Raw genomic sequence first — 19,164 nt, forward strand, 5'->3', positions numbered from 1 at the left:
ATCCTGTTGACATCAGCTGATCACACAAATACTGTGTCCTTGGCCTGCATAAATATTTCCCACTTGCCCCCTCTCTCTCTGTTACCCCTGTTATGGTATAAATTCAGCCTTGGGAAAAAATAAAATTGTTGCCTTGATCAGACTCTTGTCTTGGCGTCCTTTTTGTGTCTCTTGTTCCCCATTCTCTTCCAAGTACACTCAGCACCCTCGTTGACACTAAACCACTGCTGAAAGACTATACATGGACTGACCCAGGGATCCAACTGCATATGTAGCAGAGAATAGCCTTGTTAGGGAACCAGTGGAAGGGGAAGCCCTTGGTCCTGCCAAGGTTGGACCCCCAGTGCAGTGGAATGTCGGGAGGGGGTGGTAATGGAGGTAGATGGGGGAAACACCCATATGGGGGATAGAATGGCGATGTGGGCTTATGGACAGGGAACTGGGAAAGGGAATAATATTTGAAATGTAAGTAAAGAAATATATCTAATAAAAAAAGAAAAAAAGAAAATCCTGTCTTTGTTCTATGGGATAGTTTTGGCTCCTTTTTCAAAGATCAAGGGACCAAAGTTGTTTGGGTTCATTTCTGGGTTTTAAATTCTATTCCATTGATCTACCTGCCTATCTCTGTACCAATACCAAGCAGTTTTCATCGGTGATATAGATTGAGGTCAAGGATGATGACTCCCCCAGAAGTTCTTTTATTGTTAAGGATAGGTTTTTCTATCCTGGATTTATTTTTATACCAAATAAATTTGCAGATTGTTCTTTCTAACTCTATTAAGAATTGACTTGGAATTTTGATGGGTATTGCAGTGAATCTGTGTAGATTGCTCCGGGCGAGATGGTCACTTTTGCAATATTAATCCTGCTAACCTATAAGCCTGGAAGATCCCTCCATCTTCTGAGATCTTCTTCAATTTCTTATCCAGAGAAATGAAATTCTTGTCATACAGATCTTTTACTTGGTTGGTTAGCATCACACCAAGTTATTTTATATTATTTGGGACTATTGTGAAAGGTGTCATTTCCCTAATTTCTCTCTCAGCCTGTCTATCCCTGGAGTAGAGGAAGTGTACTGATTTTCTAGAGTTAATTTTATATCCAGCCACTTTGCTGAAGTTGTTTATCAGGCTTAGTAGATATCTGGTGGAACTTTTGGGGTCATTTAAATATACTATAATATCATCGGTAAATATTGATATTTTGATTTTTTTCCTATCCAACTTGTATTATTTGACCTCCTTTTGTTTTCTGATTGTTATGGCTAGAACTTTGAGTACTATATTGAATAAGTGGCAAGAGAGTGGACAGCCTTGACTAGCCTTGATTTTTGTAGGATTCCTTCAAAATTCTCTTCATTTAGTTTGATGTTAGCTATGGGTTTGATAAATATTTCATTTATTATGTTTAGGCATGGTCTTTGAATTCCTGATCTTTCCAAGCCTTTAACATGAAGGGGTGTTGAATTTTGTCAAATGCATTCTCAGCATCTAATGAGAAGTTCATGGTTTTTTTCTTTGAATTTGTTTACATAGTGGATTATATTGATGGATTTCAATCTATTGAACCATTCCTGCTTCCCTAGGATTTATCCTATTGATCATGATGGAAGATCACTTTTATGTATTCTGGTTTTCAGTTTGTAAGGATTTTATTCAATATTTGTGCATACATATTCATTTTTTTGACCCAATTGGTAAGATATAATTGCCCACTTAAACATACAATGCCCGGTGCTATCCATCCCTTAGGAACATTGATAACCTGTAAATACACAGAGCAGAATCTTAACATCACTTGCCATCCTGTCCTGCCACGGCTTCTCTCCCTCTCTCCCTCCTGTCTCTCTCTCTCTCTCTCTCTCTCTCTCTCTCTCTCTCTCTCTCTCTCTCTCTCTCCCTTAGTCTCCTCCTGGGTGCATACATATTCATAAGTGTAAATGATCTGATGTTCTTTATCTTTGTTGGGTGTTTGTGTGGTTTAAGTATATGCTATAATTGCTGCTTCATAGAAAGTATTGGGGAGTGTTCCTTTTGTTTCTATTTTGTGGAATAGTTTGAACAGTATTGATATTAAGTCTTCTAAGAAGGTCTGTTAGAATTCTTTAGTAAACACATCTGGTAATGGGACTCTTTGATATTGTTGTTGGGAGACTTTTAATAACTGCTTCTAATTCTTTAGGAGTTATGGGACAGTTTAGATGTTTTATCTGATCCTGATTTAACTTTGGTACCCGGTAACTGTCTAGAAAATTGACCATTTTATCTTGATTTTAAGGTTTTGTAGAATATAGGCCTTTATCATAGGATCTGATGTTTTTTTTTAAATTTCCTCATATTCTGTGGTTATTTCTCTCTGTGCCTTCTGGTTAGTCTGACTAAGGGTTTATCTATATTGTTGATTTTTCCATTCTTTGTATAGTTTTTCTTGTTTCTACTTGGCTGATTTCACCCCTGAGTTTGATTATTTACTGCCAACCACTCCTCCTGGGTGTATTTCCTTCTTTTTGTTCTAGAGCTTTAGGTGTGTTTTCAAGCTACTAATGTATGTTTTCCAAATTCCATGTGGAGGTACTCAGAGCTATAAGGATTCCTCTTAGCACTGCTTTCACTATGTCCCACAAGTTTGGGTATGCTGTGCCTTAATTTTCAATATACTCTAAAAAGGATTTAATTTCTTTTTTTATTTTTTCCTTGACCAAATTATCATTGGGTAGAGCGTAGTTCAACTTCCATGTGTACATGGGCTTTGTGTCAATATTGTTGTTATTGAAGAAAAGACTTAGTCTGTAGTGATATGATAAGATGCATGGAACTATTTCAATCCTCCTGTATCTGTTGAAGCCTGTTTTCTGACGAATTATATGGTCATTTTTTGAGAAAGAACCATGAGGTTCTGAGAAAAAGGTATATTCTTTTGTTTTAGGATGAAATGTTCTATAAATGTTTGTTAAGTCCATTAGGTTCACACATTCTGTTAGTTTCTCTATGTCTCCATTTAATTTCCAATTCCATGATCTTTCCATTGATGAGAGTGGGATATTGAAATCTCCTACTATTGTTGTTTGAGGAACAATATGTGTTTTGAGCTTTAGTATGGTTTCTTTCATGAATGTAGTTGCCCTTGCATTCGAAGCATACATGTTCACTTTTAAGAGCTCCTCTCAGTGAATTTTTTTCTTTGATGACTATGAAGTGTCCTACAGAACTCAAAATAGATTACATCAGATAACAATTCCTCCTGTCACATAATACTCAAAACACCAAATGCACAAAACAAATAAAGAATTTTAAAATCGGTAAGAGGAAAAGATCAAATAACATATAAAGGCAAACCTATCCGAATTACACCAGACTTATCACCAGAGACTATGAAAACCAGAAGATACCAGGCAGATGTCATACAGACCCTAAGAGAGCACAAATGCCAGCCGCAACCAGTATATCCAGCAAAACTCTCAATTAACATAGATGAAGAAACCAAGATATTTCATGACTAAACCAAATTTACAATATAACTTTTTTTAAATCCAGCACTACAAAGAATAATAGATGGAAAACTCCAAGACAAGGAGGGAAACTCCAGCCTAGATAAAGCAAGAGAGTAATCTCCTTGAAATGAAACCAAAAGAATAAAGAAACACAAACATAGATCCAACTCTAACAACAAAAATAACAGGAAGCAAAAATCATTATAACTTAATATCTCTTAACATCAATGGATTCAATTCCCCAATAAAAAGGCATAGAATAACAGACTGGATATGTAAAGAGAACTCAGCATTTTGGTACATACAGGAAACACAACTCAAAGACAAAGACAGACACTACCTCAGATTAAAAGCCCGAAAAACAGCTCTCCAAGTCAATGGTTCAAAGAAACAATATGTAGTAGCCATTCTAATAACCATTAAAATCGACTTTTACCAAAAGTTATCAAAAAGGATAAAGAAGGACACTTCAGATTCATTAAAGGTAAAATCCACCAAGATGAACTCTCAGTCATAAATCTCTATGCTCCAAATACATTCATAAAAGAAACCTTACTAAAGTTCAAAGCACACATTATACATCACACAATAATAGTAGGAAATTTCAACATCCCACTCTTATCAAGGGACAGATCATGAAATTGGAAATTAAAGAGAGAAATAGAGAATCTAACAGGAGTTATGAACCAAATGGACTTAACAGACGCTTACAGAACATTCTTCCTAAAACAAAAGGATATGCCTTCTTCTCTGCACCTCATGGTACTGTGTCCAAAATTGACAATATAATTGGTCACAAAACAGGCCTCAATAATTACAAGAAGATAGAAATAATCCCGTGCATCATATCAGATAACCACAGACTAAGTCTAGTCTTCAATAACAAAAGAAACGATAGTAAGCCCACATATCCATGGAAGTTGAACAATGCTCTACTCAATGATAATTTGGTCAAAGAAGAAATAAAGAGAGAAATTAAAGCCTTCTTAGAATTTAATGAAAATGAAGGGAAAAGTTTCCAAACTTATGGGACACAATGAAAGCAGTGCTAAGAGGCAGAAGCAAATACACCTAAGAGGAGCTGAAGGAAGAAAATAATCCATATCAGGGATGAAAACAACTGTGTAGAAACAGAAAGGAATCACCAAAACTAGGCACTGGTTCTTTGAGAAATTAGATAAACCCTTAGCCAGACTAACCAGAGGGCACTGAGAATGTATTCAACTTAAGAAAATCAAAGAAAAGGGAGAGATAACAACAGAACCTGAGGAAATTCAAAAAATAGTCAGGTCCTATTACAGAAGCCTATATTCAACAAAACTGGATAATATGGAGGAACTGTACAATTTTCTAGAAAAATATGAGGTATCAAAATTAAATCAGGAACAGATAAACCATCTAAACAACCCCATAACTCCTAAAGAAATAGAAGCAGTTATTAAAAATCTCTCAAACAAAAAGAGCCCAGTTCCAGAAGGGTGTAGTGCAGAATTATATCAGACGTTCATAGAAGACCTCATAACAATACTGTCCAAACTATTCTACAAAATAGAAACAGACAAAGCACTACCAAATTCCTTCTATGAAGCCACAATTATGCTCACACCTAAACCACACAAAGCCCCCAAAAATAAAGAGAACTTCAGACCAATTTCTTTTATGATTATTGACCCAAAAATACTCAATAAAATTATCAAAAACTGAATCCCAGAACACATCAAAACAATTATCCACCATGATCAAGTAGGCTTCATTTCAGGGATGCGGTGATGGTTCAATATACGTAAATCCATCGATGGCAATGAAGCTTATTTGATCATGGTAGATGATGGTTTTGATATATTCTTTATTTTGTTTGCAAATATTTTATTGATTGTTTTTCTTTAATGTTTGTAAGAAAAATTCTTTGTGAAGTCTTTGTGTGGTTAAGGTACGAATGTGATTGTTCCCTCAAAGAATGAATTTAGCAAAGTTTCTTCTGTTTCTACTCTGTGCAATGCTTTGAGGAGTATTAGCAGTAGCTCTTCTTTGAAAGACTCATAGAACTCTGGGCTAAAACTATCCTTTGGCCTTTTTTTTTGGTTTGGGAATCTTTTAATGCCTGCTGCTATTTCCTTCTCAATCAACAGACTATTTAGTGTTTCTTATCATGATTTAACCTTGGTAAGTAATGTATATCTAGAAAAATGTTCCTTTTATTTAGATTTTCCAATGTTGTGAAGTACAGGCATTTGAAGTAAGACCTAATGACTGTTGAATTACCTCTATGTCTGTTATATCTCTCCTTTCATTTGATTATGGTGATTTGGGTACTGTCTCTCTGTGATGTAGTTTGTTTGGTTAAGGATTTGTATTGTTGATTTTTCTCAAAAATCATGTTCTTGGTTTCTTTGGTTCTTTGAGTGGTTTTCTCTGTTCATAATTGATTGATTTCAGCCATGTGATTAATTATTTTCTGCGACCTACTCCACTTGAGTATGTTTGCTTCATTTAGTTCTAAAGTTTTCAGATGTAAATTTAAAATGTTAGTATGAGAATTCTCCAATTCTCCTATGAAGGCACTTAGTACTATGATCTTTTCTCGTAGCACTGCTTTCATATTGTCCCATGGTTTGGGTATGTTTGATTATTTCCTGCCTTCTACTCCTCCTGGGTGTATTTGCTTCTTTTTGTTTTAGAGCTTTTAGGTGTGCTGTCAAGCTGTTGACATATGCTCTTTCCTGTTTCTTTCTGCAGGCACTCAGCGCTATGAGTTTTCCTTAATATCTCTCAATATCAATGGCCTCAACTCCCCAATAAAAAGACATAGATTAACAAACTGGATACACAACGAGGACCCTGCATTCTACTGCCTACAGGAAACACACCTCAGAGACAAAGACAGACACTACCTCAGAGTGAAAGGCTGGAAAACAACTTTCCAAGCAAATGGTCAGAAGAAGCAAGCTGGAGTAGCCATTCTAATATCAAATAAAATCAATTTCCAACTAAAAGTCATCAAAAAAGATAAGGAAGGACACTTCATATTCATCAAAGGAAATATCCACCAAGGTGAACTCTCAATCCTAAATATCTATGCCCCAAATACAAGGGCACCTACATACGTAAAAGAAACCTTACTAAAGCTCAAAGCACACATTGCACCTCACACAATAATAGTGGGAGATTTCAACACACCACTCTCATCAACGGACAGATCATGGAAACAGAAATTAAACAGTGATGTCGACAGACTAAGAGAAGTCATGAGCCAAATGGAATTAACGGATATTTATAGAACATTCTATCCTAAAGCAAAAGGATATACCTTCTTCTCAGCTCCTCATGGTACTTTCTCCAAAATTGACCATATAATTGGTCAAAAAACGGGCCTCAACAGGTACAGAAAGATAGAAATAATCCCATGCGTGCTATCGGACCACCATGGCCTAAAACTGGTCTTCAATAACAATAAGGGAAGAATGCCCACATATACGTGGAAATTGAACAATGCTCTACTCAATGATAACCTGGTCAAGGAAGAAATAAAGAAAGAAATTAAAAACTTTTTAGAATTCAATGAAAATGAAGATACAACATACCCAAACTTATGGGACACAATGAAAGCTGTGCTAAGAGGAAAACTCATAGCGCTGAGTGCCTGCAGAAAGAAACAGGAAAGAGCATATGTCAACAGCTTGACAGCACACCTAAAAGCTCTAAAACAAAAAGAAGCAAATACACCCAGGAGGAGTAGAAGGCAGGAAATAATCAAACTCAGAGCTGAAATCAACCTAGTAGAAACAAAAAGGACCATAGAAAGAATCAACAGAACCAAAAGTTGGTTCTTTGAGAAAATCAACAAGATAGATAAACCCTTAGCCAGACTAACGAGAGGACACAGAGAGTGTGTCCAAATTAACAAAATCAGAAATGAAAAGGGAGACATAACTACAGATTCAGAGGAAATTCAAAAAATCATCAGATCTTACTATAAAAACCTATATTCAACAAAACTTGAAAATCTTCAGGAAATGGACAATTTCCTAGACAGATACCAGGTATCGAAGTTAAATCAGGAACAGATAAACCAGTTAAACAACCCCATAACTCCTAAGGAAATAGAAGCAGTCATTAAAGGTCTCCCAACCAAAAAGAGCCCAGGTCCAGACAAGTTTATTGCAGAATTCTATCAAACCTTCATAGAAGACCTCATACCAATATTATCCAAACTATTCCACAAAATTGAAACAGATGGAGCACTACCGAATTCCTTCTACGAAGCCACAATTACTCTTATACCTAAACCACACAAAGACACAACGAAGAAAGAGAACTTCAGACCAATTTCCCTTATGAATATCGATGCAAAAATACTCAATAAAATTCTGGCAAACCGAATTCAAGAGCACATCAAAACAATCATCCACCATGATCAAGTAGGCTTCATCCCAGGAATGCAGGGATGGTTTAATATACGGAAAACCATCAACGTGATCCATTATATAAACAAACTGAAAGAACAGAACCACATGATCATTTCATTAGATGCTGAGAAAGCATTTGACAAAATTCAACACCCCTTCATGATAAAACTCCTGGAAAGAATAGGAATTCAAGGCCCATACCTAAACATAGTAAAAGCCATATACAGCAAACCAGTTGCTAACATTAAACTAAATGGAGAGAAACTTGAAGCAATCCCACTAAAATCAGGGACTAGACAAGGCTGCCCACTCTCTCCCTACTTATTCAATATAGTTCTTGAAGTTCTAGCCAGAGCAATCAGACAACAAAAGGAGATCAAGGGGATACAGATCGGAAAAGAAGAGGTCAAAATATCACTATTTGCAGATGACATGATAGTATATTTAAGTGATCCCAAAAGTTCCATCAGAGAACTACTAAAGCTGATAAACAACTTCAGCAAAGTGGCTGGGTATAAAATTAACTCAAATAAATCAGTTGCCTTCCTCTATACAAAAGAGAAACAAGCCGAGAAAGAAATTGGGGAAACGACACCCTTCATAATAGACCCAAATAATATAAAGTACCTCGGTGTGACTTTAACCAAGCAAGTAAAAGATCTGTACAATAAGAACTTCAAGATACTGAGGAAAGAAATTGAAGAAGACCTCAGAAGATGGAAAGATCTCCCATGCTCATGGATTGGCAGGATTAATTTAGTAAAAATGGCCATTTTACCAAAAGCAATCTACAGATTCAATGCAATCCCCATCAAAATACCAATCCAATTCTTCAAAGAGTTAGACAGAACAATTTGCAAATTCATCTGGAATAACAAAAAACCCAGGATAGCTAAAGCTATCCTCAACAATAAAAGGACTTCAGAAGGAATCACTATCCCTGAACTCAAGCAGTATTACAGAGCAATAGTGATAAAAAACTGCATGGTATTGGTACAGAGACAGACAGATAGACCAATGGAATAGAATTGAAGACCAAGAAATGAACCCACACACCTATGGTCACTTGATTTTTGACAAAGGAGCCAAAACCATCCAATGGAAAAAAGATAGCATTTTGAGCAAATGGTGCTGGTTCAACTGGAGGTCAACATGTAGAAGAATGCAGATCGATCCATCCTTATCACCCTGCACAAAGCTTAAGTCCAAGTGGATCAAGGACCTCCACATCAAAGCAGACACACTCAAACTAATAGAAGAAAAACTAGGGAAGCATCTGGAACACATGGGCACTGGAAAAAATTTCCTGAACAAAACACCAATGGCTTATGCTCTAAGATCAAGAATTGACAAATGGGATCTCATAAAACTGCAAAGTTTCTGTAAGGCAAAGGACACTGTGGTTAGGACAAATCGGCAACCAACAGATTGGGAAAAGATCTTTACCAATCCTACAACAGATAGAGGTCTTATATCCAAAATATACAAAGAACTCAAGAAGTTAGACCGCAGGGAAACAAATAACCCTATTAAAAATGGGGTTCAGAGCTAAACAAAGAATTCACAGCTGAGGAATGCCGAATGGCTGAGAAACACCTAAAGAAATGTTCAACATCTTTAGTTATAAGGGAAATGCAAATCAAAACAACCCTGATATTCCACCTCACACCAGTTAGAATGGCTAAGATCAAAAACTCAGGTGACAGCAGATGCTGGCGAGGATGTGGAGAAAGAGGAACACTCCTCCATTGTAGGTGGGATTGCAGACTGTTAAAACCATTCTGGAAATCAGTCTGGAGGTTCCTCAGAAAATTGGACATTGAACTGCCTGAGGATCCAGCTATACCTCTCTTGGGCATATACCCAAAAGATGCCTCAACATATAAAAGAGACACGTGCTCCACTATGTTCATCGCAGCCTTATTTATAATAGCCAGAAATGGAAAGAACCCAGATGCCCTTCAACAGAGGAATGGATACAGAAAATGTGATAAATCTACACAATGGAATATTACTCAGCTATCAAAAACAACGAGTTTATGAAATTCGTAGGCAAATGGTTGGAACTGGAAAATATCATCCTGAGTGAGCTAAACCAATCACAGAAAGACATACATGGTATGCACTCATTGATAAGTGGCTATTAGCCCAAATGCTTGAATTACCCTAGATCCCTAGAACAAACGAAACTCAAGACGGATGATCAAAATGTGAATGCTTCACTCCTTCTTTAAATGAGGAAAAAGAATACCCTTGGCTGGGAAGGGAGAGGCAAAGATTAAAACATAGACTGAAGGAACACCCATTCAGAGCCTGCCCCACAGGTGGCCCATACATATACAGCCACCCAATTGGACAAGATGGGTGAAGCAAAGAAGTGCAGGCCGACAGGAGCCGGATGTAGATCGCTCCTGAGAGACACAGCCAGAATACAGCAAATACAGAGGCGAATGCCAGCAGCAAACCACTGAACTGAGAATAGGTCCCCCGTTGAAGGAATCAGAGAAAGAACTGGAAGAGCTTGAAGGGGCTCGAGACCCCAAAAGTACAACAATGTCAAGCAACCAGAGCTTCCAGGGACTAAGCCACTACCTAAATACTATACATGGACTGACACTGGACTCTGACCCCATAGGTAGCAATGAATATCCTAGTAAGAGCACCAGTGGAAGGGGAAGCCCTGGGTCCTGCTAAGACTGAACCCCTAGTGAACTAGACTATGGGGGGAGGGCGGCAATGGGGGGAGGGTTGGGAGGGGGACACCCATAAGGAAGGGAAGGGGGGAGGGGGATGTTTGCCCGGAAACCGGGAAAGGGAATAACACTTGAAATGTATATAAGAAATACTCAAGTTAATAAAAAAATAATAAATAAAATAAAAAAAATTATAAGGAATATTGGGGACTATTCGGGCAGTCATCTGTCTCTGTCACCCGTTAAGTTTTGGAAGCTGTGTCGTTGTGCTTCCTGCATATTCAGGCAATATTTAATTTATTGTCAAAGGTTTGACAGAGTTGAATACTAGCTATAGTCTCACAATTGAACTTAAGTTGTTTTGCATTGAAGCTGTTCTACATTTAGAAGGATGGTTTAAATACAAATTAAATTTCGTATAGAATTGTAAGCTCTTTGAGTTAGGATAGATGATGAAATATTTTATCTATATTGTCAAGTATATTGGACTAAACCTTATAAGTATAATTTATGTTTAATAATTCTCATGATTGTTTCAAAAATAGTTTTCTGCTGTGTACTATTTGTTATTCTAAGAAAAGAGCCATTTTAATTGTGCAAAAAATGGAAAATGTAGTGGTTTGTCCAAAAGCTGATTGTATTCTGATGTTAATACTGGTTCCTCAAGATTTGTTACCTTGTTGAGCACACAATTACATACACAGGTAATGTCAGGTAGTTGGCCAATAAAAAGTTAGAGCTGGTTATTGGATAGTGGAGGAGAATGTGGAACTCGAGGCTTGGGAGTGGGGCACATGTGAGAAGAGAAAAGTTAGTGAAGGAAGGAAAGAGGATAGAGGAAGAGGAAGAGAACCCTCAATGGACCAGAATCATGTATCTGGGAGAAACTTCAAGTAGCAAGATTTGTTATACATTGGGAATAAGCTAGTATAGTACTAGATCTGACCAGTCTAGGCATGTAACTCATAATTATAAATCTCGGTTTTCTGTTTTTTAAATGAACTTAATGGAGCTGGGAAGTCCAGCAACATAAAATCTACAAAACAAAGAAAAATTAAAAGCTGAAAGTGAAAAGGGCAAAGTGATATACAAAGTCAGAATTATCAGAATTGCATGAGACTTCTCAAAACAGTATGTAAAAGCTAGAGGTTCCTGGACAGATGTGATACAGTCTTTAAGAGACCATAGAAGCTAACCTAGACTACTATATCCAGTAAAAACTATCAGTCACCATAAATGAAGAAAACAATGTATTCCAAGACAAAACCAAATTTAAACAATATCCATCCACCAATCCATTCCTACAGAAAAGTAAAAGAAGGTTAATTACAACAGTGGAAACACGATAAAATTAATTTCACACCAGGAAAAACAAAAGAAGGAAAGTATGTACACATACATGCATGCATGTGCACATACCCAAATTCCATTTGGCTCATGACTTCTCTTAGTCTGTCGACATCACTGTTTAATTTCTGTTTCCATGATCTGTCCGTTGATGAGAGTGGTGTGTTGAAATCTCCCACTATTATTGTGTGAGGTGCAATGTGTGCTTTGAGCTTTAGTAAGGTTTCTTTTACGTATGTAGGTGCCCTTGTATTTGGGGCATAGATATTTAGGATTGAGAGTTCATCTTGGTGGATTTTTCCTTTGATGAATATGAAGTGTCCTTCCTTATCTTTTTTGATGACTTTTAGTTGGAAATTGATTTTATTTGATATTAGAATGGCTACTCCAGCTTGCTTCTTCTGACCATTTGCTTGGAAAGTTGTTTTCCAGCCTTTCACTCTGAGGTAGTGTCTGTCTTTGTCTCTGAGGTGTGTTTCCTGTAGGCAGTAGAATGCAGGGTCCTCGTTGTGTATCCAGTTTGTTAATCTATGTCTTTTTATTGGGGAGTTGAGGCCATTGATATTGAGAGATATTAAGGAATAGTGATTATTGTTTCCCGTTTAATTCTTATTTGGATGTGAGGTTATGTTTGTGTGCTTTCATTCTCTTTGTTTTGTTGCCAAGACGATTAGTTTCTTGCTTCTTCTAGGGTATAGCTTGCCTCCTTATGTTGGGCTTTACCATTTATTATCCTTTGTAGTGCTGGATTTGTGGAAAGATATTGTGTAAATTTGGTTTTGTCATGGAATATCTTGGTTTCTCCATCAATGTTAATTGAGAGTTTTGCTGGATACAGTAACCTGGGCTGGCATTTGTGTTCTCTTAGGGTCTGTATAACATCAGTCCAGGATTTCTGGCCTTCATAGTTTCTGGCGAGAAGTCTGGTGTGATTCTGATAGGTCTCCCTTTATATGTTACTTGACCTTTTTCCCTTACTGCTTTTAATATTCTTTCTTTATTTTGTGCGTTTGGTGTTTTGACAATTATGTGACGGGAGGTGTTTCTTTTCTGGTCCAATCTATTTGGAGTTCTGTAGGCTTCTTGTATGTCTATGGGTATCTCTTTTTTTAGGTTAGGGAAGTTTTCTTCTATGATTTTGTTGAAGATATTTACTGGTCCTTTGAGCTGGGAGTCTTCACTCTCTTCTATACCTATTATCCTTAGGTTTGATCTTCTCATTGAGTCCTTGATTTCCTGTATGTTTTGGACCAGTAGCTTTTTCCGCTTTACATTATCTTTGACAGTTGAGTCAATGATTTCTATGGAATCTTCTGCTCCTGAGATTCTATCTTCCATCTCTTGTATTCTGTTGGTGAAGCTTGTATCTCCAGCTCCTTGTCTCTTCTTTTGGTTTTCTATATCCAGGGTTGTTTCCATGTGTTCTTTCTTGATTGCTTCTATTTCCATTTTTAATTCCTTCAACTGTTTGATTGTGTTTTCCTGGAATTCTTTCAGGGATTTTTGTGTCTCCTCTCTATGGGCTTCTACTTGTTTATTTATGTTTTCCTGGAATTTTTTCAGGGATTTTTGTGTCTCCTCTCTATGGGCTTCTACTTGTTTATTTATGTTTTCCTGGAATTCTTTCAGGGATTTTTGTGATTCTTTCAGGCATTTTTGCGATTCCTCTCTGTAGGCTTCTACTTGTTCTCTAAGGGAGTTCTTCACGTCTTTGTTGAAGTCCTCCAGCATCATGATCAAAAATGATTTTGGAACTAGATCTTGCTTTTCTGGTGTGTTTGGATATTCCATGTTTGTTTTGATGGGAGAATTGGTCTTGGTTTCTGTTGCTTGGGTTCCTGCGCTTGCCTCTCGCCATCAGATTATCTCTAGTTTTACTTTGTTCTGCTATTTCTGACAGTGGCTAGACTGTCCTATAAGCCTGTGTGTCAGGAGAGCTGTAGACCTGTTTTCCTCTCTTTCAGTCAGTTATGGGGACAGTGTTCTGCTTTCCGGCGTGTGCTTTTTCCTCTCTACAGGTCTTCAGCTGTTCCTGTGGGCCTGTGTCTTGAGTTCACCAGGCAGCTTTCTTGCAGCAGAAAAGTTGGTCTTACCTGTGGTCCCGAGGCTCAAGTTCGCTCTTGGGGTGCTACCCACAGGCTCTCTGCAGCGGCAGCAACCAGGAAGACCTGTGGCGCCATTTCCGGGAGCTTCAGTGCACCAGGGTTCCAGATGGTCTTTGGCTTTTTCATCTGGCGTCCGAGATGTGTGTGCAGAGAGCAGTCTCTTCTGGTTTCCCAGGCTTGTCTGCCTCTCTGAAGGTTCAGCTCTCCCTCCCACGGGATTTGGGTGCAGAGAACTGTTTATCCGGTCTGTTTCCTTCTGGTTCTGGTGGTGTCTCAGGTACAGGGGTCCTGCCGCTCCTGGGCCCTCCCCCACGGGAGCCCAGAGGCCTTATACAGTTTCTTCTTGGGCCAGGGATGTGGGCAGGGGTGAGCAGTGTTGGTGGTCTCTTCCGCTCTGCAGCCTCAGGAGTGCCCACCTGACCAGGCGGTTGGGTCTCTCTCTCACAGGGTCTGGGGGCAGAGAGCTATTCCTTATAATTTTGAAGCATCTATCTTCAGTCATCTTGCCTAAACATCTGAAAGACCTTAAGAGAATCTGGTATTATGAAAGACTAGCTACTCTGTCTTGGCAGAGCTTAGCAGTTGATGACCCTTCATCTGTTTGCATTTTGGACAGCAATGTGTCTATAGATGAAATTAGGGTATTTCTTGCTTATAGGCTAGTCTGCCACAATTAAAGCAACTCCACATGGAGGTATTGAAGCTCAATACATTCTTTGAAGTGGAATGGGTATAATGTAAGGAAGGAGCAGACATGTCTCATAGTCAAAAGATCTTTTAATATTGAAACAAAATTGAGTGTCATATTCTATGGATCTCTGATGGCTTGAAGACCATTCATCTATGTGTAACACAAGTGAATTGTTAAACATTAATTTTAAAGATTATTTTATATATGAATTACCCTGAAAACATTGTATTGTATCAGCAGCTGACTGAGATAGATGCAGATGGTAACAGACAACTATTGGTCTGAGATTGGGAACAATTATGGAAGAATTAGGTGAAAGGTTGAAGGGGATGGGAACCTCATAGGAAGAAAAACAGTATCAGCAAACCTGGACTCCTCAGAGCTCTTAGAGACAAAGCTGCTGTGGAGAGCATACCATGACCTGTATGGCATCTAGGACCCTGAGAAGCAGAAGACACTTCCCTGCAGGGGAGCTATCATCAGGAATAATGAACTGGCTGCAGCAGGCCTGGATGGAGATATCTTAGAAGCCCACGGCAGCTCCTTTTAAAAAAAGTTGGTCTCATTTCTCCTGACAGTTCTCTCAGCCCTGGATGATGGCTGTATAGATTTCATTTGTGTTTAGCTGCTTTTGAATTGACCTTGCTGTGTGTGAATAATTATTCCATTATATCTGACTTTCCTATATCTTTCTTCTGTTCTGGTGAATTATGTGAAACTAGATGTTCCTTAATGTAATGATTCTTAAACAATTAAAAATTGAGGCATAGGGAAACAGCACAGTCATAATGGTCCAGGTGTTTGCTGTGTGCTCTCATTTTGGAAACAATGTTATTAACTGCACAATGGTAATTCCAGATTAATTTTGACTTGCATGAAAGTTGAAAGAAATCATGTTTAGTAATATCAGAAAATGAACAGAGCTATGTATTACTAGAGTCATACTGGGTTTATTACCAAAAAGTGAGGGAATTTACTGGAATTATGAAAAGGATTAGTATGAGAGATAAAGTCATGGGATAGGGGAAAAATGTAATAAGGGAACAGAAACATGAGTCACTTTAATTCAGAAAGGAAAAAGCAGTTGAAATTTTGAAATGAGTTATACACATTTGAGAGTGGTTTCTTGTAGTGTTATGTGGGTCCCATGTCCACTCCGCAACTGCGCATAGCTGCTCAAGGGGGTAGGATCCAGGAAGTTGACCATGCTTACCCCATGCCATCTCCAGGTGGGTGTCAGGCTATAGAAATGCTGCAGGACACTGCTCCAGTGGTGGGAAAGTACAGTCTGAAGTACCTGACAGTTGGACCTGGCTGGGGTTCCCCGGGCCAGCAAGAAGGCTGGGGCTGTCTGGTTCTCAGACTTTTAGGCATCCAGGCACTGCTGGAAGCCCCAGAAGAACTGACAACAGAGGATTCAGATTCCACATTTGGATCTAGCCTGAGGTTGAAGGGGAACGAGGGGAGCTCCAGCTGGTTCCATAAGGATAGTTCTTGGCTTGACAGTGGCGAGCTTAGTCTGGCTTGGTTGTAGTGGCAGCCATGGCTGGGAGAGCAGAGAGACCTTTTTCGGAAGATTAGATAGTGGCTCTGTAGGCAAAGGCCTTCTCTGTTGTTCACCATGTTGAATCCCAATAAAAAGAGTCAGTCCATGGTTGAAGACATTATTGTCATGGCAGAGAGTGTATGTGTAAAAGTGTACCACATTTCTCAGAATGGATCAGAGAGTGTCTAGGAAGGAAAATTTATTGGCTAAGCCTCCAGGTATTTAGGTGCCTCATTATAATGGAAATCTGTCTTGAGCTTTTGTGACCTGTGGCCATAACCTCTACCTGTAGAGGGGCTTGAGGCATTGCCCTTACATGACTGATGGTCTCAAATTTATGGGGGCCTGCTTTCCTAGGAGTCAGGCAAAATATGTACTGAATTTTCAGTGTCACTGGGGGATTTCTAGCTGAGCTACACCAGAAACCAGGCCACCTTTTACAGGTCCACAGTTCCTTGTTTCCTTTGGATATGTATGGATAATAAATTATAGAATTCATAAAATTATATATTAGTAAATTATGTCAAAACACTGGAACTCTTAGGAGAGTCTTGTGTACAATTTACAGAATCAGAAAGCTAGCAGAACTGCTGAGATAAGGGATAACTTGATTCTAATCACTGCAACCTCAAACTTTGAGTGAGTGAGTAGAGAGAGAAAGGGAGAGGGAAAGAGAGAGAGGGGGAAAGGGAGAGAGAGAGAGAGAGAGAGAGAGAGAGAGAGAGAGAGAGAGATAGAAACCTCAAACCTGAAATTTGCCTGTCAGCTTGTACCCAAAAAAGTTGTTTGTGTGTGTTTATTATGCACCTTCCAGATATCTCTGCTTCCAGTGGAGAATGTAAATCCAATGTCATTGAGACTGTGTAGGGCTCAAAGTGAGCCTTAACTACTGGGAAAACCTCCACCCCAAATGAGACATGAGAACAGAGCTCCATGCAATCAGCCCCTTGTAGTGAGTAACTAGAAGGCAACCCACAATGGCTTTAAAAACCACTTTTTATACTTTTAGGGGTACAGGTGATATCAGCAAGGTTACAGTTTAAACTTATTGGCTAAGCATACTGACCTTTGAATCTATTGGCTAGCAACCATATGACAGGCTTTTGAACTCTATCTGGGACCAGAGAATCAGGTGACTATCAGTCAGTGCATGCCACGTTTTTATAAGAATGCTCCTACTCTTCCCAAGAACTGTGGGTGGAGAATGGAACTTGGCCTATTCTTGACCCAAGGCAGGAAATTGGTACTCAGCCTAGTCTTGACCTGAGGCAGTGAGTGTAAGGCTGGCAAAAGTCCCGAGTCCTTCAACTGGACCCCAACATTAAACCACCAACTACATACACGAAAGCATACATAGGCTGGTCTGTGCCTCCTTGGCACATATGTAGCAGAGGACTACCTTGTCTGACCTCAGTGGGAAAGGATATGCTTAATCCTATAAAGACTTGATGTCCCAGAAAAGGGGGATGCTGGGGCAATTTTGTGGTGAGTGGTTGGGTAAAAATGGGTAGGTTGTGGGGGAGAACCCTCTCATAGGCAAAGGGGATTGAGGGTATGTAATATCAATTTAAAAAGAGAAAGAAGTGTGTCATAGAGGGAAGGAAATATCCTTAAAATAAACAGGCTGTTTTAGCTCAGCAGTGTTTTCCAAATACAGTGTTTTTCAGAAGTCATAGTTTTTTGTTCATTAGCATTTAAAAATTTTAAGGTTACTAAAGTACTATGTAATCTATCTCTGGGAAGGGTCTTTGTTGCTCCCTATTGTCTGTTAAGCATCTCTTTAAAGTACAATTAGACATATCCACAATTGACTGTCTTATAGGATTATCTGGTATGCCTGTTGACCAAGCCAGCTCAGTCAATAAACAGGGTCTTAGGGAAGAAGTGAGGATTGTAAAGGAAAAGAGAATTCAACATTATAACATGATTCCAGCCGGTTCTGAGCCTAAAACTGAAACAGGTTAATTTTCTCCAGTCTGATTTTATATCATTCTAGATATATACAAAGGCTATGATCAGTCCTAAAGCATATACAAAATGGTCAAAGAACAAAGCATAAGCAAAACTCCCATGATTACAGTATTCAGATTGTTAACAAGATCCATCAAGATACAAAGAACACGTTCCTCAACTATATTCATCTTGAGTCTACTTCTTTGTCGTAGCCAATGTCAAATTCTTGCCAAATTCCTAGAAGGTGACACTAAAAGCACTCCACAGCTTGTAACATACTATGTGTTATACTATGTAAAAAAATTGTCTCATGTCATTAGCGATAAAAGCCAGATCAAAGTCAGTTTATGCTTGTATATTTATTCCGTAATGGCCATAACTTCTAACACATGTATAATGTTAGAATCAGCTGATTCTGAAGCTTGACGGTTGCTCATTACCACCCTGAATATGTGTCTATTGTATGGTGCACATATCTTAGTATACTAAATTTGTAAAATTGAAAAGATTTATTTGCCAAATTTCATTTCTTTGGGTACCCTTAGGAATAATTCTTGTACGTAATGGAGTTTGGTGGTATAATACACAAGTGAAACATCACCACACAATTTCCTTGGTTTATTGCCAAGTTATAGAGAATTGTATCTTTAAACCTTTGCTCTTAATATGGTGAGTTTTCTGAAATTCTGAAGTCTCTAGTACACTTCTTATCCATAGCCGATCAATTTTAAAATTACCTTGTGCCAGAGGGCCTGGCAGACCTGTATAAGATCTGGTATGTGTTATATACAATGGATAATTCCTATTTCAGATCATTTGTTGTAGTTGAATAAACAGTGAAGGCAATTCAGAATCATTCTGAATAAGTTTGGCAGCCTCTATGGGTAAAACACTCTCTCTCTGCATATGGAGAGTCAGGTACTACATTAAGAG

The 19,164-nt window shown here is 38.4% G+C and overlaps 1 protein-coding gene across 15 annotated transcripts in view; it reads left to right on the forward strand.

The window, feature by feature from the left end:
* The window catches only part of LOC148004034 (LINE-1 retrotransposable element ORF2 protein-like), a 151,590-nt gene that overhangs the window by 5,908 nt on the left and 126,518 nt on the right, over positions 1-19,164 (forward strand). The window contains exon 2 of one of the 15 annotated variants that reach the window (XM_087564016.1): positions 6,227-10,743. The exons of the other annotated variants lie outside the window; for them this stretch is intronic. Within the exon in view, the coding sequence (XP_087420142.1) occupies positions 6,736-8,922 (2,187 nt within the window). The 5' untranslated portion in view covers positions 6,227-6,735 and the 3' untranslated portion in view covers positions 8,923-10,743. Of the gene's footprint in view, positions 1-6,226; positions 10,744-19,164 lie in introns of those variants that run through there. 15 annotated transcript variants of the gene reach the window in all.

This window comes from Rattus norvegicus, chromosome 8 (genome assembly GCF_021556685.1).
Source record: "Rattus norvegicus strain SHRSP/BbbUtx chromosome 8, alternate assembly SHRSP_T2T, whole genome shotgun sequence".
Classification (NCBI taxonomy): Eukaryota; Metazoa; Chordata; class Mammalia; order Rodentia; family Muridae; genus Rattus; species Rattus norvegicus.